This window comes from Mustela lutreola, chromosome X (genome assembly GCF_030435805.1).
Source record: "Mustela lutreola isolate mMusLut2 chromosome X, mMusLut2.pri, whole genome shotgun sequence".
NCBI classification, from domain to species: domain Eukaryota; kingdom Metazoa; phylum Chordata; class Mammalia; order Carnivora; family Mustelidae; genus Mustela; species Mustela lutreola.
The window spans coordinates 41514762-41538521 of NC_081308.1; the positions used below are offsets into that span (position 1 = coordinate 41514762).

The window sequence follows — 23760 nt, forward strand, 5'->3', positions numbered from 1 at the left end:
GGTACATCCCCAACCAGGGGCCCTCTAAGGCCCCGCGCTTCCGAGCTCCGCGCAAACTCTGGCTCTGGTACGACGGAGGTGGTGTGCTCTTCCGTTGCCCCGTGGCTTCGGCTCATCTCCAGCAGGAAGGCGAGGCTTCCGCCCGGCGCAGGGGGTGAGCTGGAGCACGGTGCCCCCAAACCCTAGACAGCGTTTGGGGGAGGGGGCTCAATTTGGGGGATCCCCTAATGGGCACATTTGGAGCTCTGGGCCCGGGTTGGCTGCTTTTGATGGGTCCCTTAGGAAGTGGCATTTGGGGACACCGGGACGGGATTTGGAGTCTGTTTTAGGGAGTATCACTGGGAGGCAGGATTTATATACCCTTCAGAGGCAGGCTTTACACCCCTCGGAGACAGGGTTTTGGGGGGGTGTTTGAGGAGACCCTTAAGGTCCTTGTATGAGTTCTCTGTCCATGAGGCAGGATTTGGGGGTACTCCCCAAAGGGAGAGGCGAAGTTTGAGGTTCCTGAAGTCAAGGTGAAATTTTGGGAGAGCTTGTTTCAGGACAGGTCCTGTGACAGTGGTAACGTTCGGGACCGACGTGGCATTGTGGACGTATCCATGGCCTTTGTGACCTCTGGTTCTATGATGCGGTCCCCCCCTCCCCGCCCTTAGGTAGTCGGGGCGAGGCGACTGGACAGGTCGGAGCCCACACGTTTTTAGGGAGAGAGGGCCCCCCACCCCCTCCAGGCCAGGCTGTGGAAGGCACGCTGGAACCCAGTGTGCTAGGCTCTTCCCGAGGGGACAGCGTGCTACCGGGCCTTCGTTGCCCGCGGCTTTTTTCATTATTCATGAGGAGGTGTGGCTGTTGAGGAAGCCCATTTTTGCCTCTTTCGCACCTGGTCCGGGGAAGTATCCGCTTGTGAATTATTCACGAGGGGGCGGGTCAGCGTGCTGGAGGGATGTGCTGAAGGGGCGTTCTGCAGTCCGCCGGGCAAACTAGATCTCATTGATTAATCGGAAAGGTGAGTAGAGCCCCGAGTTTTCTGTGGCTTTTCTAGGGGCGTAATTTGCATAATTCATGAGGGGCGTAGCTTTTACGGTTTCATCTGCATGACCTGCTGTTAGCTTTCCCCTACAGGTTCCAGGATTTAAGTAACCCTTAACTCTAGCGACGGGAGGTAGGCCTTCTACACTGTTCATTCCTTATGGCCTGGTAATTCCAGGTTATCAACACAGGCTCTAGATTCAAATCCCATCGATCCTTGCCAGCTGTGTAATCTTTGGCAAATCTTTCTGTGAGCCTGAAAATGGGTATGGGCATAATGATAATCAGATGAGTTTACATTCATTTCACACTTTATTAGCCCATTTAATCCCCACAACAATCCTAGGAGGTAGGTTATTATTATCCCATTTTATAGGTGAGGAAACTGGGACACCGGGAGGCTAAGTAATTTACCTAAAGTTAGTCACAGTCAGTGAGTGGCTGAGCCAGGATTCATACCCAGTCAATCTAGTTCCAGAGTCTGTAGTCTTAATCAAATGCCACAATATCTCCCTCCGCCGCCACCACTTTAATGACATGTACTACTACTAATGTTAGTCATATAGTACTTGTGTCTGGCACTGTTCTAAGCCCTTTCTGCCCATTTACTCATTTAAACTCTGATCACAAGGTAGGTTACTATTGTTCTCATTTTATGGTTGGGGAAACAGTGGTCCCGAGAAGTGAAGTGTCTGGCCCTAGGTCACACAGCTAGTCACTGGTGGGTGGAAATGATTTTTGTGAGGGTTCAGGAACTCTCTAAGGAGGTCACCTCTGAGCCGGGAAGGAACAGATTTTCTGCTCTGCATTCCTGAGATCAGTGGCACAATTCCTGGAAAGGACACATCACCATCATATGCGATCTGTTAATATGATCTGTTGTTACTTGAGAGAAGTGTGTTGAGTGCTTATTGTGTACCTGACAGAGCTTTGGCCTCAGAGATACAGTTGTATCTCTGGTGGCCTGGTCCTTTTGTCCTATCTATTCAGTGGACATTGGTGACCTTAGCATTCTGTTTACCATTGTCCTTCTGGGCGGTTGGTTGTCTCAAGACATTGTTTTTTTCTTTCTTTTTTTTTTTTTTTTTTTCTCTCTCTAGTGCTGTGTAAGATTTCATTGCCTGATCAAGACATTGTTTTTTAAATAATGCCCCAAGCTGGGAGTTTCTGTAGTGACCTGAGTATACCCTCAGCCATAACTAATTTTATATTAATATAAATATATATCTACATAGCTCTTTTATATTAATATAGAATACTTAAATTTAACAGCGCCCTGTGTCAGCACTGCTAGCTCACATCACGATCCATATTCTCTGATTTTCATAATAGCACACTTTGCTTTTATGAGGTAAATGGCTTGTATTACTATCCCCATTTTACAGTTGTGGAAACTGAAGCACCTGCCAAAGGCATGTTAGTCTAAATTCAGTTGGGCCAAGGCTGCCCTGATGTTAGTCAGGGGTGGGGAGAAGGCGGCTACACTTCCCCTGGGTTTCCCCTGTGGCCCTGCAGCATCGTCTTTCATTATTCATGAACAGGAAGGCGTGGCTGTGTTCCTTGGCTGGAGTACTATAATCCCTGCTAGCTGGGCAGGGTTGTCTTGAGTGTTTCTGTCCATCCAGCTTCATACATAATTCATAAGTAACTAGGTGGGACCTTTCTTGGCCTCTCTGAGTTTCCAGGTTGAGCTGCCGCAGCATCATCATTCATTATTTATGAGCCGGGGGAGTGTGTTTTCCCTACCCTTTTTCCCTGCTTATAGGGTAATAGATGCGGCAGTAGGCGGGCCTCTACCTTTTGTTCCAGCCCACCGGGCTTCATGCATTATTCATGACAAGATGTGGCCTTGGTCTCTTTGGCTTCCGGGCTGCCGTGAGATTTATTAATTATTCATGAAGGGGCGTGGCTCCATGTTTTAACATGGGCCTTTTGGTTGTAGGGAGTTAGTCCACCAACCACCCGGCCTCATGCATAATTCATGGTTAGGAAATGCGGGCTTTTGAGGTCCTTTCTTAGTTATCTTGGCAACCTGGCTGCAACAATGTATTCATTATTCACGTTCCATGGGGCGTGGCATCTATGGTTTTTGTGTTTTGGTTTTTTTTTTAACCTGTCTTCCTAGTTGCTACCCCTTTCGCCACCAGGTGGAGCTTTTCGTCTTCGAATGGGTCACAGCGGGCTGGGACCATTTATACATGATTCATGAATGGGCGCGGCCTGCCTGCATCCGGGTTCCTGGGGGGTGGGGCTCAAGGTTTTGTTCCGGCCTCGGGCTCTCCGGCCGCCATCTTGTGTCGGCGGCGGAGGTGAAGGAGGTGGCAGGGTCGAGCACTACCACTACGGCCGGGGGAGGAGAAGGCGGCCCAGGCGGCGGCGATTCTAGGCGGCCCAGGCGGCGGGGAGGAGGAGGAGGAGGAGAAGGAGGAGGGTGGCGGCCGGGCTTGGCTTCGGCTCCTAGAGGAGTTGGCGGCGGCGCGACCCGGGGAACCGGCATTGGTAACAAACGGCCTTTCTCAGCGCCTTGGCCGGGGCAGGGGTTTCGGGAAGCATTGGAGGAGCTTGGGTCGGCGCTGGGCCAGGCCGATGTCGGGATGGGCGGTGGTGACTCGGATGCTAGGGATCTGTGGGGAGGGGGACAGGTCTTGGGGCGGGGTCCACATTTCCCATCCTGGACCAGCCCTCGGGCTCGGAAATCTGACCTTGGGGTCAGACCCCCCCCCCCCCCCCCCCAGGATCTGGTCTTAGAGACTCAGGCCCAGTATCCCTAGTCAGGGACCGGGACTTTGACCTGAACCTTGTATCGCAAGTCAGAATGTGTCTCAGTTGCTAACAGAGACTTAATGGGATTGACATTCCTGGGCGAAGCCCCGCACGAATGTGTGCCCTGAAAGCCCTACCCCAGAATCTTCTTTCAGACCCTCCTAGTCCTTCACTATTTGCTCTCACAGCTTCCAAGAGGGGCTAGACCCCGGGGAGGGCCTTCATTTCTGTAAGTCTAATCTAGCAGCTTCCTTCAGATAGCTCTCCCTCCTCCCCCAACTCACACAGGCATTATCTGCTCTCAGAGCCTCCAAGGAAACTAGACCCTGTGGAAAGACGATTTGGGCCTGGCTTCCATGTCAGAGACCTATTCTCTACATGTCCAACCCGAACCTGGCCCTAGTATCTTCCATGAAAAAGCCCTCTGGACCCAGCATTTCTAATCAGAGGTTCTCTTCAACATTTACCTTTAGAGACTCATTTGCTTTTAGAGGCATTCTCTACTTTTAGGGAATGCCCTTTTTCACAGTTTCAGTATTCTCTCTGGAGACTACCGCTCATGGGCCTCAGCAGCTCCCTGGTCACACAGTCCTCACTGCAGGATGTTCCATCACAGATTCCCCTGGCCAGCACCTGCCTTTGCAGACCCCGTTGCCTTCCAGCCCCCTCCATCAGACTCTCCTCATACCCCACCCTTCACTCAGCCACTGCCTTCAAAAGCCAACCAGGGTTGCACCTTCGCTCCCAGATCCCTTAACATCACATAAATCAGGCCTCAGAATCTGCCCTCAGTCTTTCAAGGTCCCTAGCATCAGTTAGAGGATTTTAGGTTCATAGGACCCCAGCATCATTGTCAGATGTCCCTTCCCCCAACAGGCCCAGTTGTCTTCAGTCAGAGTAGAAAACCCCCTTCTCAGCATCTACTCAGAGCGTCCGTGGGATTCCATACAATTGGTCAGAGAAACCCAAACCTACTTGGAGATCTAGCCAGTATCTGCTTGCTGAACTTTTTAGGACTAGAACTATCTGGGCTCAGCCTCCTGTTTCCTCTCTGTTAGAGCAGCTGCTGTATCTAGCATGTACCAGAGATCAACACCAGGCCTTTGTGCTCCATTAGAAATCCCTCCTCAGCCCTACCCTAGGACTCACCATTCACCTTATAGCCTCCTGGGACTCTGACATCAATGTCAGAGACACCTCTCTCCCTACAAGTCCCTGTTATTTTTGATCAAAGGTTTTTCTGTGCCAGTAGCATCCATCTGCAGAAACCCCTAAGGCCCCAGCATCCTTCTGATGGACAACACACCTCCCCCTGGATCCCAGCATCTTTCCGCAGCCTCCTTGGGTCCCAGAATCCCCCCACCTGTTCTTCGTGTAGCTTCCATGGGGCCCAGCCACTGCCCTCCTTTCTCCTTGCAGCCTCAGGGGACCTCTAGTGCAATTTCCTGGCCTTTCCCTAAAAGATCCTTTCCAAAGACTCAGGTATGAGTCTTAACAATCTGGCCTAGCCCTGCCTGGCATGCTTCCCATGACTTCTGTCCCCTTCTCCATCTCCCTCTGAGCCTCCATGGGCTCAAACAACTACCTAGTGACTCCTCTCTTTTGTGTTCCCAGGGACTTCTCAGTTAATCCCTCCCAGGAGGCTTGACAGGCCCCAGCATCCTGTGCCTTAGCTTCTCCATCTTGATAACCTGACCCTGTGCCTGCCCCCTTTCAAACCTGCTCCCAGACTCCTACCTCAAACCCTCTTCTCTGGTTTGTGTGGTAGAGAATGCTCAGGCTTCAAAATCACCAGTTTGGAGACCTCAGGCAAGTTCTGAAATTCTCTAAGCCCCAGTTCAGCTTTGCTGAACAATGGATCAGATATGCGTCCTAAGGGGGCCTGATCATATGTTGAGGGAGAAAGGGTATCGATTTTGTACTGGGGGTGGGGGAATTATTAGCTCATCTCTGGGGTTACTGCCCCAGAATCTCTTGCCTTGAGACTGGGCTGTTCCAAATTCTCTGCAGTTGAAATCTTTTCTGGAACAGTCACCCAAAACCTGCTTAGACCCTTGCTGGCAGCAACAGGAATCCAGAGATAAAAGTGCAGATACTAAAGATCTCTCTGGTCCTGGATCATCACTGATTTAGGAAGCAAGGGAGGTGGTGTGTCCCAGATGATCAAACCAGTGACAAGGCAAAGAAATAAAAGTAATGGAGGCCACTGCAAGTGTCCAGGGAGGAGCTTACTTACGTCTTCAAGTCTCTGAGTTTTGACCACAGAAGTAGACTTTTTTAACCTCCCTAGCTGTTTGTCCCTGCTTTTGGAAAAGATGGGGCTCAGTAAATGAGATCCCTTCCTCAGGTCAGAAAGCCGGTAAATGAAAAAATTATGATTTGCCTCCATACTAATTCACCAACTTTTTCTTGTTTAGGTTAGTGCTTTGCATTCCCAGTACTTAGGCTGGTTGGCTCCAGGGCCCTAGCCAACCTCCTGCCTTCTGGGTCCTCCTCCTCCCTCACACCTCATCCCTTAGCCCCATGGGCTGGGTCCTGACCTTGGTCCTGACTGTCTTCTCCCAGGAGGCATTTGGCAAACAGGCCCGCACCAGCTGCATGACTGTGGGCAAGTGATTGAGTTCCCTGAGCCTTTGTTTTCTTACTTGTGATGTGGGCATGAGGTTATCTCCTTCGGTGGGCATTGTTGGGATTAGACAAAGCTTTTTACCCTGTGATTGACAGGCAGCGAGCTCTTGGTAGATGATAGGGAGCTCCTGTTTTCTTGCCTAGCGTCAGAGGGTGACCGGTGCCGAGATAGAATCTTAGGTACACTGGGTGTGCTCAGTGTGATTGGGGAGGGGGGCAGGCCAGAAAAGGCCCAGTGTGAGAGGACAGTGGCTTAGGAGATCATTGGTGGTAAGGGGAAACGATTGTGGGTCCTCTTGTCTCTGCCATGTGGATCCAGTCACACACATACATTTTTCTCTGCCACAGCAGGCTCTATTGTTCTCTCTCTGAGACCCGGTGTGTGATGCTCGGCAGGTTAACTTGATCTCGTGAGCTCAGGTTTTCTCATTTGTCTGGCAAGGGTGCTCAGCCCTGGTTGAGGGGATAAAATGGGACTAACACAGGCGGCAGCCTAGGCTTCAGGGTCCGCAGATCCTGGTCAGGGCCTGGCCACTGTGTTTGTGGGAACCTTAGTCAAGTCACTAAGTGTCCCTGAGTGAATTTTTTTCCTCCAGTGGGAGTTGTGGGATGACACAGTAGTAGTCCAGATCTCAGGGAGACACCGTGAGGACAAAGTGAAGCAAGGCTCATAACGTGCTTGTTCTGACATCTGGCCCAGGGAGGATTCCTAATCAGTATTCCTCCGCCATCATCGTTAACCTGTTTCCGGGTTCCATATGCAGACAGGGCTCGGGATGTGTGTGCGTGCGTGCGTGTGTGTGTGTGTGTGTGTGTGGTTTCTCCCCTGACCTCTTTCATTGGCCTGAGCCTTTCCCTTCCGGCCGGAGGGAGGGGGAGGGCTGGGGTGGGCTTTGGGAAACTCTCCTCCCTGAGCCCCTTTGGGGCTGGGTCTCTGGCAAGGTGTCTTCCGCCATCATGCCACCCTGATGGAAGTCTAAGCTGCGTTTCCCTCCTGTGCCCCTGTCGCTGGGGTTAAGGGGGAGGAGAATGGCTGCTTGTGGTTGCCTGCCTGCTCTGTGCCAGGCTCTGTGGTCTGGGCTCTCTTTCATCACTTCGGCAACTCCGTGGGGTAGGTAAGTGGCCCTGTCAGCCCTATTGCACAGGTGAGGGAACTGAGCCCACAGGTTAATGCTTAAATGAGGTCTGTCAAGGAGTGGCAGGGTCTGACCTGAGCCTACACCCTCCTCTGACTTTCCCACAAGGACATTCTTCATGTCACTCCTCTCACCCCGCAGGACTGGAGTCTCTCCCTCATGCTGGGCTGGGGAGAAAGGCGAATGGCCTAGTGGTCAGCAGCATGGATTGCAAGCCAGACCACCTGGGTTCAGATCTTAGCTCTGACAGCTGTGTGACCCTGGGCAAGTCACCTCACCTCTCTGTACCTGCCTCCTCTTCTGTAAAATGGAGATACCAGCCCTTAAGTCTTCCCTTCCCCCCGCCCCACGGTCACCACTAACCAACTGCAATACTCACATGCCCCAAGCTCACCTCTGACCCTCCTTTTCCCTTCCAGATGTCCAGCTCGCCGCTGTCCAAGAAACGTCGCGTGTCCGGGCCTGATCCAAAGCCGGGTTCTAACTGTTCCCCTGCCCACTCCGTGTTGTCCGAAGTGCCCTCGGTGCCAACCAACGTAAGTGTCTTCTTCCTAGACCCTGGCAGGCCGGGTGGTGGGAGTGGTGGGTGGGAGAGTCTTCTGTATCACAGAGCATCTGTCCACACCCTCCTCTGTATCTCCCTAAACCTGTTCCTCTTCTCTGTGCCTAGGGAATGGCGAAGAACGGCAGTGAAGCAGACATAGATGAGGGCCTTTACTCCCGGCAGCTGTAAGTGGGGCCTTGGTTGGACCAAGCAGCGGAGGGGGTACTGGGAGGACAGGGTCTGGAGGGCCAGACCTTGACCCGGAACGCCCCCCAACCTGGCAGGTATGTGTTGGGCCATGAGGCCATGAAGCGGCTCCAGACCTCCAGCGTCCTGGTGTCCGGCCTACGGGGCCTGGGCGTGGAGATTGCCAAGAACATCATCCTTGGTGGGGTCAAGGCTGTCACCCTGCATGACCAGGGCACTGCCCAGTGGGCTGACCTCTCCTCCCAGGTACTTCTTGGCAGCCCTTCTCCCTGGTGGAGGTGCCAGTCCCCCGGGCTCTGCCGCCACTCCCTTCCTCTCTGGCTCCCCTTTGCAGTTCTACCTGCGGGAGGAGGACATCGGTAAAAACCGGGCTGAGGTCTCCCAGCCCCGCCTCGCCGAACTCAACAGCTATGTGCCTGTCAGTGCCTACACCGGGCCTCTGGTCGAGGACTTCCTTAGTGGCTTTCAGGTACACTGGGGGCGTACCACCCAGCCTCCTGCCCAGTTTTCTCTGAATCTGTCTTTGCTCATTAGTTCTCTGGTAAATGGGCTGGCCTCTGTGCCAGGTTTCATGTTGGGGATGCAGGTGGGATTCAGGCTCTGGACCTGCCTATTCTGGGGGCGGGGGTGTGGATGGGCAGACCCACAGAGCCTGGTGGTCATCAGCACGTGCTGGAGTCACACTTCGTAGTGAGGGTCTCCAGTAGAGGTCACTCGATCTCCTCTGTTTCATTTTTTTTCTTTCTTGTGGACTTGGAACCCATAGTAATACCTACTTCTTAGAGTTTTTGTGAGGGCTAAGTGCTTAGAATAGCAGCTGGCACATGATAAGGGCCATCTGGTTATTTGTTAAATAAAAATTCTGAGCTGGAAAGAGGAGTTGTGGGAGCTGAGATTCTGCCCTGGGGCATCCTGCCTCAGAACCTGAGGTAGTTGTAGGTGTTCCTCCGGGTGGGGAGGGCAGGGGAGGGAGGGCATTCAGGCAGAAAGCAAAATCCCAAGGCACGAGTTTCAGCAGGCATTGTCTGGAGAATTGGGAGCAAGTGGGTGTGGTAGGAGTGAGCTCAGTCTTTGGCTGCTGAGGGAGGGTAACTTCTGTGTCTCGCTGGTCGAGGAAGGGTTGTAGGCAGGCTGCGGTGGGCGTTGGTGCGTAAATGAGTCAGCTGGGCTCCATGCTCTGCTCCTGGCTGCCTCATTACCCAGCCGGCTGCTTTGCCTGCCCTGATGGAGGGATTGGCCTTTCTCTTTCCTCTGGGTTTCACCCTGGCTGAATCTGCTACACGGTAGGTCCTTTGTGAAAGTCTCTACTGAGCCAGGGGAGATAGTTCGAGTTCCTGGCACGAACCTTCCTCCGTTATTCTCTCCCCTTTGGTCCAGTGCCGGGCCCGTGCCCTGAGCCTCCACTTCTCCACAGGTGGTGGTCCTCACCAACACCCCCCTGGAGGACCAGCTGCGGGTCGGTGAGTTCTGTCACAACCGTGGCATCAAGCTGGTGGTGGCAGACACGCGGGGCCTATTTGGGTGAGTGCCCCCACCCTGGTTTCCCGACCCCTGCTGGGCCCGGGCCGAGACCCCTGAGCTCTCACGGCCCTGCCCCTCAGCCACTCGGGGTTTGGATTCCGTGTGTCCTTCTCTCCCCACGTGACATGAGCGCTGTGTGATTCCCAGCAGTGATGGGCAGAATTTGCTCAGCAAGTATTCGCTGCATCTCGAGGGACATGCGGGTCCCCGGGAGCATGGGACTCTGGGGCATCAGCCCTGTTGCCTCCCTTTACAGGCAGCTCTTTTGTGACTTTGGAGAGGAAATGATCCTCACAGATTCCAATGGGGAGCAGCCTCTCAGTGCTATGGTTTCTATGGTCACCAAGGTGAGGAGGCTAGCCTCAGGGCTCCGGGCAGGTGGATGGGCAGCAGCAGGCCTTCCGTCTGCTCCTGGTACCCCGAACCTGCCTCTGAGGCTCACTTCTCCTTTAACCAGGACAACCCCGGTGTGGTCACCTGCCTGGATGAGGCCCGACATGGGTTTGAGAATGGCGACTTTGTCTCCTTTTCAGAAGTACAGGGCATGGTTGAACTCAATGGAAGTCAGCCCATGGAGATCAAAGTCTTGGGTAAGCTAGGGCTGTGGAGGAATTGGGTGAGAGGATATGACCCTGGGCTCAGAGTGGGGGGAGACAGACACATGCTGCATGTCTGAGATGAACCAGAGACAGACCTACCCCCCTCACCCCCCGTCGAGGTCTAGCCAGAGTTGGTGGGCCTGGGGTAGAGGTGCTGTCTTGAGTTTGAGCTGTTTGTAGAATAGGTCTCTGGTGTCTGCGCTGATAGGGAAAAGGTCTCTGGTGTTTGAACAGAGCAGATCAGAGGATCCATTCTTTTCTGAGCTGGTGTAAACAGGGAGCAGAGAATGTCTTCTGGTGTAGACTTGGATCCAAGGGCAGAGGGTCGCGTGGGTTCAGAGCCTGGGTCTTGGGCAGAGTGGAGATGGTTTCTGATGTCTGAGTAGAACCTGGCGTGGGGTCTTGGCTCCTGATGACTGGGCTCCCTGAAAATCCATGGATTTTTTCCCTTATCTTGAGGATATTGTGGGCTTTAGGGAGAGTGGGTAGCCTGACCTTTTTCCTATCTACATAGGCCCTTACACCTTTAGCATCTGTGACACCTCTAACTTCTCTGATTACATCCGTGGAGGCATTGTCAGTCAGGTCAAAGTACCTAAGAAGATCAGCTTTGTGAGTATGGTGGGTAGTAGAGGGTGGGGGTGGTTCTGGGCATTTCTAGGCTCTGATGCCCTGTCCCCCACAGAAATCCTTGCTGGCCTCACTGGCAGAGCCTGACTTTGTGATGACGGACTTTGCCAAGTATTCCCGACCTGCCCAGCTGCACATTGGCTTCCAGGCCCTACACCAGTTCTGTGCTCAGCATGGCCGGCCCCCTTGGCCCCGCAACGAGGTGGGTGAATGGGTGGGCCAGCCAGGGCAGGTGACCTTGGCACCGAAGGTCCACTGTGCCTGTCTACTCTCCCTCCTCTTTGCCCCTCCCCATCCCTCTTCCCACAGTGGCCTGACAGGTGCCCTCTTGGTTTCTTCTGCCCCACCAGGAGGATGCAACAGAGCTGGTGACCTTAGCCCGAGCGGTGAATACACGAGCCCCGCGAGCGGTGCAGCAGGACAACCTGGATGAGGATCTCATCCGAAAGCTGGCCTATGTGGCTGCTGGGGATCTGGCGCCCGTAAACGCTTTCATTGGGGGCCTGGCTGCCCAGGAGGTCATGAAGGTCAGCGTGGGTGGAGAAGCTCAGGGTCGGGGGTGTGGGCCAGGCACTTCTCTGACTCCATCACTTACTGTCCATCTGCCCCAGTTAACCACTGACTGCTTCTTCTCTCCTCTGCAATCCCCAGGCCTGCTCTGGGAAGTTTATGCCCATCATGCAATGGCTGTACTTTGATGCCCTGGAGTGTCTCCCTGAGGACAAAGAGGCCCTCACAGAGGACAAGTGCCACCCGGTATGCGAGTAGGGCCCACAAGGAAGATGCCATTGGGGGCATTTCTGGCGGGTTCCTCTGACCCTCCTCCCTTTGCACTCCTCAGCGCCAGAACCGTTACGATGGGCAGGTGGCCGTGTTCGGCTCTGACCTACAGGAGAAGTTGGGCAAGCAGAAGTACTTCCTAGTGAGTGTTTCCCTTTGATTCCCTTAGATGCCCTCTACCTGTACCTCCCAGGCCTCTGGCCACCTATTCTTGAGTCTCCTGCCTCCCAAGGGAGAGTCTTCTGGTTCTGGTACCTCTGTTGTGGGCCTTTGGCCACGGCCTTCCCTCAGATAGCTCTGGGTTATTTCTTGTAGTTCTGGAACTTGAGGAAGTGGCACTAACCCCACTTCACCTCCCCTGTGGTCTTCAGGGGTGGTGGGGAGTGAGGAGTCATGCATACCATCACACTTACCTGTGTTACCCCAGCCAGTCTCTGTCTCTCTTCTCTACTGCTTCCTAGGTGGGTGCAGGAGCCATTGGCTGTGAGCTGCTCAAGAACTTCGCCATGATTGGGCTGGGCTGTGGGGAGGGCGGAGAAATTGTCGTTACAGACATGGACACTATTGAGAAATCAAATCTGAACCGGCAGTTTCTATTCCGACCCTGGGACGTCACGGTGAGTGGGATGGGAGGGGGTGGGATTTTGTCCTCTGGCTTTCCTCCTGTCTCTTGTTTCCATATTTTCTGGAAAGGAGGGAGGCCTTTTTCTTCAACTCTTTCTCTCAGCTTCTCTGCATCACTGCATCATTCAGTAAACATTTCTTGACTATCCTTGCATTGGATCTGCAATTTTTCATCTCTTTTCTTTTTTTTATTCTTTTTCCTTGATCTCTTATCTGTGCTGGTTGGGACAGTGTGTTGGGGGTCCCCTAGACCACCCCCAGGTTCGATGATTGACTAGGAGGACTCAGGACTCAGCTTTTAGCTGTATTGATGGCTATGATTTCTTCCAGCAGAAGGATACAGAGCAAAATCAGCAAAGGGGAAAGGCACCCTGGGAGAAGTCTGGGGGAGACCAGGCACAGGCTTCTGAGACTCCTAGTGGAGTCGCACAGGATGCACTTAACTCCCCTAGTAGCGAGTTGTGACATCACGTGTGAAATGTTGCCAACCAGGGACGCTCATTAGCGACTCAGTGCCCAGGGCTTATACTATGGGCTATATGTACATACCTAAATTCCAGCCTTCCAGAAGGAAATCAGTTGTTCAGCAGAAACCACACTTTACATAAGCAGTCTAGGCACAGTGAACCACGCTTATCAGGTAAGGCATGGGGAAAACCCTCCCCAAATCCAGGTTCCCAGATGCCAACCAAGAGCCAGCCTTGGCAACAGGCCTTCCTAGGAGAACACTTGTGCTAGGTTCACTCTTCCCTGCCACATGGACACTGGGCTGTACACTGCTTGAGCTGCGAAGCCTTCCATGGCAGACGGTGTCATGTGTGCCTGCCCAGGATCTGTTCTCCTTTATGTTCATAGACTTTGTCACCAGGTAGCCATTGGCCTAGGCACTGTGCTCGGCATCTGGGATACAGCAAGGAAATAAAGGTGCTAAGAGAGTGAGGGCAGACCGGAAGCAATCTGTAAGGGTGAGGTTTGGGGTTTAACGTTGGTAAGTGCCCAAGCAAAGGGAAGTCAGACACACCCGGAGGATGGATTGGCAGGTTTGATGGTAGGGGTTAGGGAAGGGCTCAGTTCTGCAGGCCTGGAGGGTGGAAGGGTGTAGAGCACCCCCCACCCCCCAGAGCACTCCAGGCCAGGATCCTGATGGTGGGGAGAGAGATAGGAGGTGAGCTAGGGGAAATAGGGGCCAACTCCTTTTCCCCTCTGTGGAGGGGGTGGGGAGGTAGGGGGAGGGTTTTGAGCAGAGGAGGGATGTGACCTGACCTGGGCTTTGGCAGGATCCTGTTTTGTTTGAGAGGATGGATTCCACCCCTGAGTTCTGTTATCTGAAAGAACAGTACATGTTGGGTAGGCATAGAAACAAGAGTGACTGGCCTCTTGCCTCAGATCTGCATTTGTTCACTGCTTCCCTTTCCACTGAGCCCCTGCCACCTCTGTCACAGCTTTGGCTATGTGGTGCTGTCGGCAACTGTCTCCTAAATCAAGGAGCCTTCTGAACTTAGAGCCCTAGTTCTTTCTAAACTAAGTAGTCCATGTTTAGGAGGACAGTTGTATACAGGTTTGTTGGGTGAATACACGAATAACTGAGCCCCATGTTCCCATCCCGGCCTTGTCCCCTTAGAAGTTAAAGTCTGACACGGCTGCTGCAGCTGTGCGTCAGATGAATCCACACATCCGGGTGACAAGCCACCAGAACCGTGTGGGCCCTGACACGGAGCGCATCTATGACGATGATTTCTTCCAAAATCTGGATGGTGTGGCCAATGCCCTCGACAATGTGGATGCCCGTAAGTTTGGAGGCGGGCAAGGAGGTCGGGGCAGAGGCGGTATGCGCGTGCACGCGTGCGTGTGTATGTGTGTCCACTGTCGTTTTGCTATCCTCTATTGACTTTTTTTTGACACACACACACACACACACACACACACACACACACACACGGTCTCCCATCCCCCACCCCTCCTCGTAGGCATGTACATGGACCGCCGCTGTGTGTACTACCGTAAGCCGCTGCTGGAGTCTGGCACACTGGGCACCAAGGGCAACGTGCAGGTGGTGATCCCCTTCCTGACAGAGTCCTACAGCTCTAGCCAGGATCCGCCTGAGAAGTCCATCCCCATCTGCACCCTGAAGAACTTCCCCAACGCCATTGAGCACACCCTGCAGGTAATCAGCTGTGGGGGAAGAGGGGAGGGAGCAGGCTCCTTCTTGGCCGCTAGGCCCCCTCAGGTATCACCAGCCTAAGCTCAAGACGTGCTTTCTCTTGAAACCTTCCTCTCTCACTTCCCATCCAGCAGCCTGGGTCTCTAGAGTGATACATTCATTTTCTTTTATTTTGAGAAGTTGTCAACATGTAGAGATACACAGAGAGTGGTATGATGAATACTTAAATATCATTCCTCATGCAGATTTAATAGTTGAAGTTTTTGACACATTTTCTTAGATTGCTGTATTTTTCCTTTTCTACTGAAACGTATCACAGATATCACGGCATCTCAGTCCTTAATCGAATATGCTCTGCAAGGGACATGTGCTCTGCATAACGGGGTCTCTCGACCTTGGCATTATTGGCACTTGGGGCCAGATATTTCTTTGTCGATGGTGGGTGGCGTCCTCTGCACCGGCCAGCGCTTAACAGCATCCCTGGCTTCCACCCACAGGATGCCATTAGCAATTGGGAATGTCTCCAGATGTTGCCAGGTAGCCCTCTCCCCTCCCCACGGTGGGGGCAGCATCACTCCCAGGTGAGGACTGCTGCTGTCTAATCAAAACCCTGCTTTTAGGGACGCCTGGGTGGCTCAGTTGGTTAAGCAGCTGCCTTCGGCTCAGGTCATGATCCCAGCGTCCTGGGATCGAGTCCCACATCAGGCTCCTTGCTCAGCACGGAGCCTGCTTCTCCCTCTGCCTCTGCCTGCCATTCTGTCTGTCTGTGCTCGCTCTCTCCTCCTCTCTCTCTCTGATAAATAAATAAAATCTTTAAAAAAAAAAAAAAAAAAAAAAAAAAACCCTGCTTTTGTGCTGAGCGAAATTAATGGTCGTTTCTTACTGCCTCCTGCAGTTACCTAGGTCTTTAATGCTCCTCTTCAGGTTTCCCCAGGTATTGCTCAGAGTGGCTTCAACAGCTAGTTTCTCAGGACAATCTTGTTTGTGTGATGCGTGTGCGCACAGCCCAGAGCTCCCGTCATCAGGCTGACTTTTTACAAAGTGAACACACCTAGGTGTCTGGCACCAGGGCCATGAACCAGAACCTGAGGGGTACCTGAAGAGAATGTACCCTTCTGTGCTATGAGAATGACCTGGTAGTCTTTGAGAACAGATTTCCAAATGTACCCTGAGGGGTACCTGAAGAGAGTGTACCCCTTGTGCTATGAGAATGACCTGGTAGTCTTTGAGAACAGATTTCCATATGTTTAGTTAGTTGGCCACTTTCCCTTCTGCCTGGAGTTCGAGAGTGGGCATGTTGATATTTGTGTCCCCATTGTGATCTCATGGGGTCGTGTGTGACTGGACACAGACAGCTCTCCATGCCTGACTCCTCTGAAATGAGGCTGAGAGCAATGTCGGCCCCTTGGTGTGGAAAGCACTTAGCCTTTCCTATGTATCTGGAGCAGGTTTAGGAAACTCTCCGTAACGTAGTAGTTTCTGGTTTCTCTTTTTCAACCTCGCCCAGTAGCTATTACTGTTACAGTATCTGTTTTAGAAAGGAGGGTGCAGGGGCGCCTGGGTGGCTCAGTGGGTTAAGCCGCTGCCTTCGGCTCAGGTCATGATCTCAGGGTCCTGGGATCGAGTCCCGCATCGGGCTCTCTGCTCAGCAGGGAGCCTGCTTCCTTCTCTCTCTCTCTCTCTCTGCCTGCCTCTCAGTGTACTTGTAATTTCTCTCTGTCAAATAAATAAATAAAATCTTTAAAAAAAAAAAAGAAAGGAGGGTGCAAAGGTAAGTGTTGCTGCGTGTTTCTGAAGTCCTCAAACTAGATACTAGGTAGCAGAGCTGGGCATTGAACCCAGACTCAGGCACTAGTGAATGCATTTACTGTCCTTAGTAATTTGCATAGTGCAGAACATCTGTCTTATTTCCCGCTCAGCCCAGAGCCTGTATGGTGGCGGCTGTTTCGATTTGGGTCTGAATTTTTTTTTCGGTTATGGTAAAATCTAACTAAAAATTTTTAATTGAGATATATCTTTAGTAAGGCACACAGATCCTAAATAATAATTTTTTTCACACATACGCTAGTGTAACCATTGCCCAGATCAAGTTAATTGGTTTTTAAATTGAGGTGCGGGAGGGTGGGGGAGTGGGGAAGGTTAGGGAGCAGTGGCAGAGGGCTTCCCTGTTCTCCGAGCAGCGGTGTTCTAGTTGGATACATTCGCTGATGGTCTGTCTAATGACCAGTCCCTGGTTGTCAGCCGCCACTCCATGTCGTCCATCTGCTCTGTCTTCCAGTGGGCGCGGGATGAGTTTGAAGGCCTCTTCAAGCAGCCGGCAGAAAACGTGAATCAGTACCTCACGTAAGTATCCAAGCGACCCTTCGGCCTGTCCCTAGCCTGCCCGCCAAGGCGTCCTGCCTGCTTTCCTCACCAGTGATGCCCGGCACCAGGCCTGCTTACTTGGCAGATGAATTGGGGAAGGCTCGGGGTCTGGGGGTCAGGGCTAGCTTTCCGTGGAGGAAGTAGAGTGGTGCTGGAGCCCACTGCTAGGGCCGAGGTGTAATCCTGCCCCTCTGACCTCCTCCAATTCCCAATAGAGACCCCAAGTTTGTGGAGCGGACCCTGCGGCTGGCAGGCACCCAACCCCTGGAGGTGCTAGAGGCTGTACAGCGCAGTCTGGTGCTGCAGCGGCCGCAGACCTGGGCCGACTGCGTGAGCTGGGCCTGCCACCACTGGCACACCCAGTACTCCAACAACATCCGGCAGCTGCTGCATAACTTCCCTCCCGACCAGGTAATGCCTGTCTGCTGGCCCCGTTGGGTGTAAGGCCTTTTCCCGACGTAGGAACCTGCTGCGGGCTCTCCCCATGCTCTTCGCAGTCAGGAGGCCGGCTGCAGCAGGTGCCTCAGGTACCTCAGGGCCTAGGGCTCTCCACAGATGGATTAAGTCTGACCTGTTTTTCCCATTGCCTTCCCTTTGAGCAAGAGACTTGTGTCCTTGTTTCCTTTGCCTGTGGCGTGCTCTGAGTCCAGCTCAACCCCCAGGGCCATACTGATTACAGAGGAGAAATTTGGTAGTCATTCGGTAGTCGTGGACACAGGAATGTGCATGGGTTCGCCTCCCGGCTCTATTTGCACTGGGGCAAGTCACATAGCTTCCTCTGCAGTTTGGTCTTCCACATGCAAAGTAGACAGAATAGCAGTCTACCTCACGGGTTTTTGTGAGGATTTACTGGTACTTACTGATAGGAAGTTAGTACAGTGCCTGGCAGTCCGTCAGAGTTCGTGAGGTGGCTGCATGTCTTGCACGAAGCAAGGGCCCAGGAATTGGTAGTTGTCTGCTCAGTGAGGGCCCCTGGTTCCGCCTGGTGTTGGAACATCCATCTACAGGACCCTACAGTCTGGGTCTTTCATGACTGACTCCAGGATCCTGCATGTACCCAGCTAGGAGTTCGGCTTGTTAGAGGGGCCTCTGCTCTCAAGTCCTGCCCCTCAGAAATCTCTTTGCTCTTTTCCTTCAGCTCACAAGCTCGGGAGCTCCATTCTGGTCCGGGCCCAAACGCTGTCCACACCCACTCACCTTTGATGTCAACAATGTAAGTCTCTTCCCTGGGATGTCTTTGGGTCAGGCGGAGGGTGGGTGAGAGGGAAGGAGGCCGAGACGCGTCAGGAGAGAGCCGATGTCCTCACCCTTCTGGGCCCTGCCTTCCCCCAGCCCCTGCATCTGGACTACGTGATGGCTGCCGCCAACCTGTTTGCCCAGACCTATGGGCTGACGGGCTCTCAGGACCGAGCTGCTGTGGCCACACTCCTACGGTCTGTGCAGGTCCCCGAGTTTACCCCCAAGTCTGGCGTCAAGATCCACGTCTCTGACCAGGAGCTGCAGAGCGCCAATGCCTCAGTTGGTGAGGGTGTTTGGCCAGTCGGCTGCCCAGGCCAGCTTCCCCACCAGTTCTCTGCCCCTGGCTCTGCTCTGCCACCCCAGGCCTGAGACTTCCCCACACCTTCCTTTGAGCCTCCCTTCTTCCAAAGTGTGGAGAAGTTTGGTCGGTTGGGACAAATTGTCTCCCTCACTCCTTCTCCCCCACTCTTTGGTCTTTTGTGTGTATTTGCCTTGCAAAAAGATTTTCTCTCTATTTCTTTTGTTTATGTTTCTCTGGGTGCTGTGATCTCCACCAGTGGTCTCTCTCCCTTGACATCTGGTCCCTGTATGCCTCTTCACCCTAATACTGCTCTCCATGTTATCTTTCCTTGGCATTCCCTACCCATCTCCCTCTGCACGTCTCTCCTCTTTGACTTCCCATTTCTCTCCATCTCTTTCAGCTCATGATGCATATTAGGTGAGGGCCCAAATAGTGACCCTCAGGCTTTTCAGGCCAGAGTGTCTGCGGTCAATCACCTGTCACGGTTGAAGTACAAAAGCAGCCATATACAATGTGTAAATAAATGAACGTGTGTGGCTGTTTTCCAGAAAAATTTTATTGATAGAGCAGGTGGTGGGCTGACTTTGGCTCAGGGCCGTAGTTTGCTGACCCCCAGCCTGTGGATTTGATCTGTCTTGCCCTTCCTACCTCTCCCTGTCCATGGCCTAGATACCACATCTGCAGCTCTGTGGCTCCCCCTGCCCCTTCCATGCTCCCCATTTCCTCTCCATCGATCTTCTCCCTTCTCCTGTTATCTCCCCATCTCCCTTCCCAAGTCTCTACCCCCTCATGTTCCTCTCCGTATGTTTCTTCCCGTCTTTCCTTCCACGTTTTTCTTCACTTCATCCCTTTATTTCCATTTTTCTCCTCACATACGTAGGTATATACATGCATATAGCTGCCTAACCATATGTGAGATCTGTGTAATGTACGTAAGGTATGTGTGAAACGTGTGTAAATGATATATATAAAGTGTGTATGAAATACATCTACATGTCTCATGCCCCATTCTCCTCTCTTCCTTTTTCCCCTTCCCCATATCTTTCCTCTGTCTCTGTGTCTGTGTGTTCCCCCCAATACCCTCTCTGTATATTTTTTTCATACCCCTGTTGCCCCCCCCCAAAGCCATATTTTCCGTGTCTCCCCACCTCTTTCTATAACATTCTCCCCAAGATCTACAGCTCTCCCATGTGGATCTGTCCATGTCCACTTCCTCGTGATGTCTTCCTTAGTGTCTCTGGAGAGCTCGCTCTCTCCATATACCTACCCCCATTCTGTCTCCTTCAGGTTTGTGCTCTCTTGTCCTGCTCTATCTCTCCGCCTTGCACCTCCTCTCTCCCAGGATAGCTTTCTTTTTCAGGTCTTCTCTACCTGAACATCTTTTGCCCTCCCAGACCCCGCCCCCACCCCAGCTCCTGTCTCCATCTCAGACACTGGCCTGGGATCTAAAGGGTCAGTGGTGTCCCTTTCTTCCTGCAGATGACAGCCGTCTCGAGGAGCTCAAGGCCACACTGCCCAGTCCAGAAAAGCTCCCTGGATTCAAGATGTATCCCATCGACTTTGAGAAGGTGCTGGATGGGGGCCCTGGGTGGGTAGGGGGATGGCCCAGACAGAACGGGTTTGTGGGGATCTGGAGGCAGCCCCAGGCCTCTACCGGGATTGCATCATGGGCCTGCCACATGGCCCTGAACGTATGTATAGACGTTCCCAGCCTTGCCTTTGTGATCTCAGAGAACCCAGCAGGTAACTGTAGTGGAGGATACTTGTGTCCCCAGGGGCCAGGAATCCTTTTCCTCCTCCGACTCTGATCCTCTCGCCATCTCCCTGCCCTTTCCCTTCTCCCTCCCCTACTCATAAAAGGATGATGACAGCAATTTCCATATGGATTTCATTGTGGCGGCATCCAATCTCCGGGCAGAGAACTATGACATTCCCCCTGCGGACCGGCACAAGGTGAGGGGAGTCTGGACCTGATTCCACACCCACACCCAGCCTCACGCTTTACCCCTCCCCCAGGCTTGAGTACTCCACGTTCCATTCGTTCTTTGTAGGCTCTGCGCCTCCTCTATCTTAACTATCACATGTCTTGATCCTTCTGCCTCACAGAGCAAGCTGATTGCAGGGAAGATCATTCCAGCCATTGCCACGACCACAGCAGCTGTGGTTGGCCTTGTGTGTCTGGAGTTGTATAAAGTGGTGCACGGGCACCGACAGCTTGACTCCTACAAGAATGGTTTCCTCAACTTGGCCCTGCCCTTCTTTGCCTTCTCCGAACCCCTTGCGGCACCCCGTCACCAGGTAAGGGCCTGCATCGGGGCTGATGGGTTTGAGTGCGATATTTCTCTGTAGAGCTGGCTTTGGTTTGCTTTCATAGCCTGTCACCATGTGAGGGTTTCTGTGAGCGTGCACCTACTCCCTTTGTGCACACATTATTCGTTTATTCATTTAACCTATTCTGTGCTAAGCACTGAATCTGCCTGTGGAAGCCCTTAGAAAAGATGGTATCTTCTAATTGTACCCTAAGAGATTATTAATAACATAATGATAGCAACTGACATTTATTGGGTGCTTATTATGATAAATACTTTCACTTGCTTCATTTGTTAATTCATTTCAACTATTTACTGAGCACCTGTGTGCCAGGTATTCTTGTAAGGGCTAGGTTTGTTCATTTGTGCACTAGATTCTATAAATAACATGATAAATGATCTTAGAACCTCCAAAAAAGACCACGGTAAGGAGGACTTGAGTACCAGGTGGCAAGAGGATGGGTTGGGGCCTTATAAACGTGGGATGGTCAGGAAAGGCCCTGCTGAAAAGATGATCTATGAGCCCAGACTTGGAGAAGAGGAGGAGGCAGACCACACAGGCTCCTGGAGGGGAGAGCATTCCAGGCAGAGGGATGAGCCTTTCCAGGGGTCCCAAGGTAGGAGAATGCCTGGCATGTTTAGGAAGAATAACTTGTTCGAACAGAGTGAGAGAGAGGATGGGAGATAGGAGATGAGAACAGAGCAGGCTCCCAATGACTAGGCCATGTTGGTCGTCGGTCACCAAAGGGCATCAGTGCTCAGGGTGCAACAGAAGCCGCATGTTTTTGACAAAGGAGGCTTGCAGTCTGACTAATGTTAGCCTGAGCGATGGGGGGGTTGGGGGGAGTGGGGGGACGGCGAGGACAGGACTGACGGGGCCAGACCCTGTGGTGGCCTGCAGCCCATCAGCCCAGTCCTTGTCCCGCAGTACTATAACCAGGAGTGGACGTTGTGGGATCGCTTTGAGGTCCAGGGGCTGCTGCCTAACGGTGAGGAGATGACGCTCAAACAGTTCCTGGACTACTTTAAGGTGAGGCCCCTCTCTCACTCTCATCCCACCTGCAGGCAGAGTATGCAGGCAAGGCTTGCTGGGCCGTCCGCCCACATGACACTGCTGTCTCCCTTCCCCCTCCTCCAGACAGAGCATAAATTGGAGATCACCATGCTGTCCCAGGGTGTGTCCATGCTCTACTCCTTTTTCATGCCAGCCGCCAAGCTCAAGGAACGGTTGGATCAGCCGTGAGTTGGGGGGGGGGCGGTTCCACTTGCAGCTGTTCCACCCCAGTTCACTGCCCTTCCCCTCTGCCCCCCCCTCCCCACCCTCCTCCCTTGCTTTTTGCCTCCCTGACCCTCTGCTCCTCTGCCCCCCAGGATGACAGAGATAGTAAGCCGTGTGTCGAAGCGAAAGCTGGGCCGCCATGTGCGGGCGCTGGTGCTTGAGCTGTGCTGCAACGACGAGAGCGGCGAGGACGTCGAGGTCCCCTATGTACGATACACCATCCGCTGACCCCTGTCCGCGCCCGTAGGCCGGCCCCAGCTCCCCTCCCCACCCTCAGCCCAGGGCTCCCATCGGGCCTCTGGCAGTGGCCCAGCTAGCCACGCCTGGTGTTCCCTCCTCATTCCCCTCCCTGCACCCCTCATGCCGCTGCTTTCTACCTTGTTTGGAACCTGAATCCTAATAAAGAATTATTAACCCAGATGGGGCATGCCCTGCTGCTTCCAGGGAAGGAAGGGACTTCTGGAGCGGTTCTGTTCAGGTGGTAACCCACAGGGCTCAGCCCCATCCCAACTGCCAGTTGCCTGGGCAGAGAAAATGTGGGAATTACCACATTGGAAAGAGATGGAGGCATAGAGCACAGGTACCTGGGTCCGCGTGACTATATTTGAGCTGGATTCGAATTCCACCTTGTCCAGCTCTCCAGCTTCTAACTCCCTGCCATGTTGATTTTGAGAGGTAGTAGGAGTCGTGTTTGAGCAAACCCTGTAACTTCTCTAACCTTGTTCTTTCCGCGAAGAAGAAAGTCCCCTGTGACCCATCAGCCAGGGCTCGGTCAGCATGGCTTATGTCCCTGCAGAGACAGATCCCTTCCCATCTGGCTTAAACCCCTGAGCCCTTGGACAAGTCTTCACCATCCTGGTTCCCAGTACCAGGAATGCCTATGGAGCCCTTGTTCAGCTTCCCAGCTGCAGGGGGCCTGAACAACTCTGTTGGACTGAGGAATGTCCATGACTATGCAGACTTTGCAGTTTTTAATGAAAATATTTGGCTGAGAACATCTGTGGAGGAAAAGACCCTTTCCCACTCCACCCTTCTCCCTCCTCAGGTCTGGTCTGCTTGTCCCTAGGCCTCCTACCTTTGCGAAGAGAGCCAGCTGTGGGTTGTTGATTGGTTGGAGCAGGCTCACCACAGTGCTGCTCCCACCCCGCCCCTGCCCTCAGGACTGCAGAGCTGCCCATGCTAGTCCTTGGTCTTGACTGAGGGCTCCAGATAGTTGAAAGCACCAATCAGACTGGCCACCTGGTGCCTGGGGATGCCACTCATACCTCTCCCTCACCCAGCCAGAAGCCCAACTTATTTCTCCCACTTAAAAAACAGACCCCTCATTCCTTCATTCATACCTAGGGTACGGGAATAGCACAACCTATCCCTGAACCTGGCCTGACACTCCTCACAGCTTGCCCCCACATCTGCCACCTCCCAGGCCAGCTCTAGACCCCAGGCACAGCCTATGCCCCTGTCTGCCTCCCTCATGATTATTTTTTCCCTGGCCTGCTCTGCTTAGGTTACCTCATCCTTCCATACTTCCTTTTTATTCCCCTCTAGGATGTTGGAGACTGAAGTGCTTTACCTCTAGCATCTATTAAGTGGTGATGCTGTTTAGTAGGTCAAGTGGAGAGGTTTTCCTGCCAGAGGTACTTTCTTCATTG

General features: G+C 53.0%; 1 protein-coding gene across 4 annotated transcripts; it reads left to right on the forward strand.

Annotated features, from left to right (window-relative positions):
* Positions 1-5: 5 nt before the first annotated feature.
* UBA1 (ubiquitin like modifier activating enzyme 1) lies at positions 6-22529 on the forward strand. Of its 4 annotated transcripts, XM_059157141.1 has the most exons (27): positions 3315-3525; positions 7695-7817; positions 7973-8089; positions 8224-8282; positions 8382-8550; positions 8639-8773; positions 9719-9825; positions 10082-10172; positions 10283-10415; positions 10939-11036; positions 11110-11256; positions 11405-11581; positions 11706-11810; positions 11896-11976; positions 12296-12451; positions 14080-14245; positions 14426-14622; positions 16898-16962; positions 17199-17394; positions 18122-18196; positions 18316-18505; positions 20003-20091; positions 20384-20476; positions 20630-20821; positions 21761-21862; positions 21971-22071; positions 22204-22529. In XM_059157141.1, exons 3-27 carry the CDS (start codon positions 7973-7975, stop codon positions 22337-22339), a joined length of 3177 nt encoding a protein of 1058 aa, XP_059013124.1. In that variant the 5' UTR covers positions 3315-3525; positions 7695-7817; the 3' UTR covers positions 22340-22529. The 4 variants fall into 4 exon arrangements, with proteins under 4 accessions (XP_059013125.1, XP_059013126.1, XP_059013124.1 ...); XM_059157142.1 differs by lacking the exons at positions 3315-3525; positions 7695-7817 and adding an exon at positions 6-154; XM_059157143.1 differs by lacking the exons at positions 3315-3525; positions 7695-7817 and adding an exon at positions 877-1003.
* The last annotated feature ends 1231 nt before the right edge of the window (positions 22530-23760 follow it).

Bases quoted from the DNA above. Each gene is read 5' to 3' on its own strand.
- UBA1 (XM_059157142.1), top strand. From the start codon at position 7,973: ATGTCCAGCTCGCCGCTGTCCAAGAAACGTCGCGTGTCCGGGCCTGAT. The intron at 10,416-10,938 runs GTAAGCTAGGGC...CTATCTACATAG, and splicing joins CATGGAGATCAAAGTCTTGG to GCCCTTACACCTTTAGCATC. The intron at 14,246-14,425 runs GTAAGTTTGGAG...CCCTCCTCGTAG, and splicing joins CCTCGACAATGTGGATGCCC to GCATGTACATGGACCGCCGC.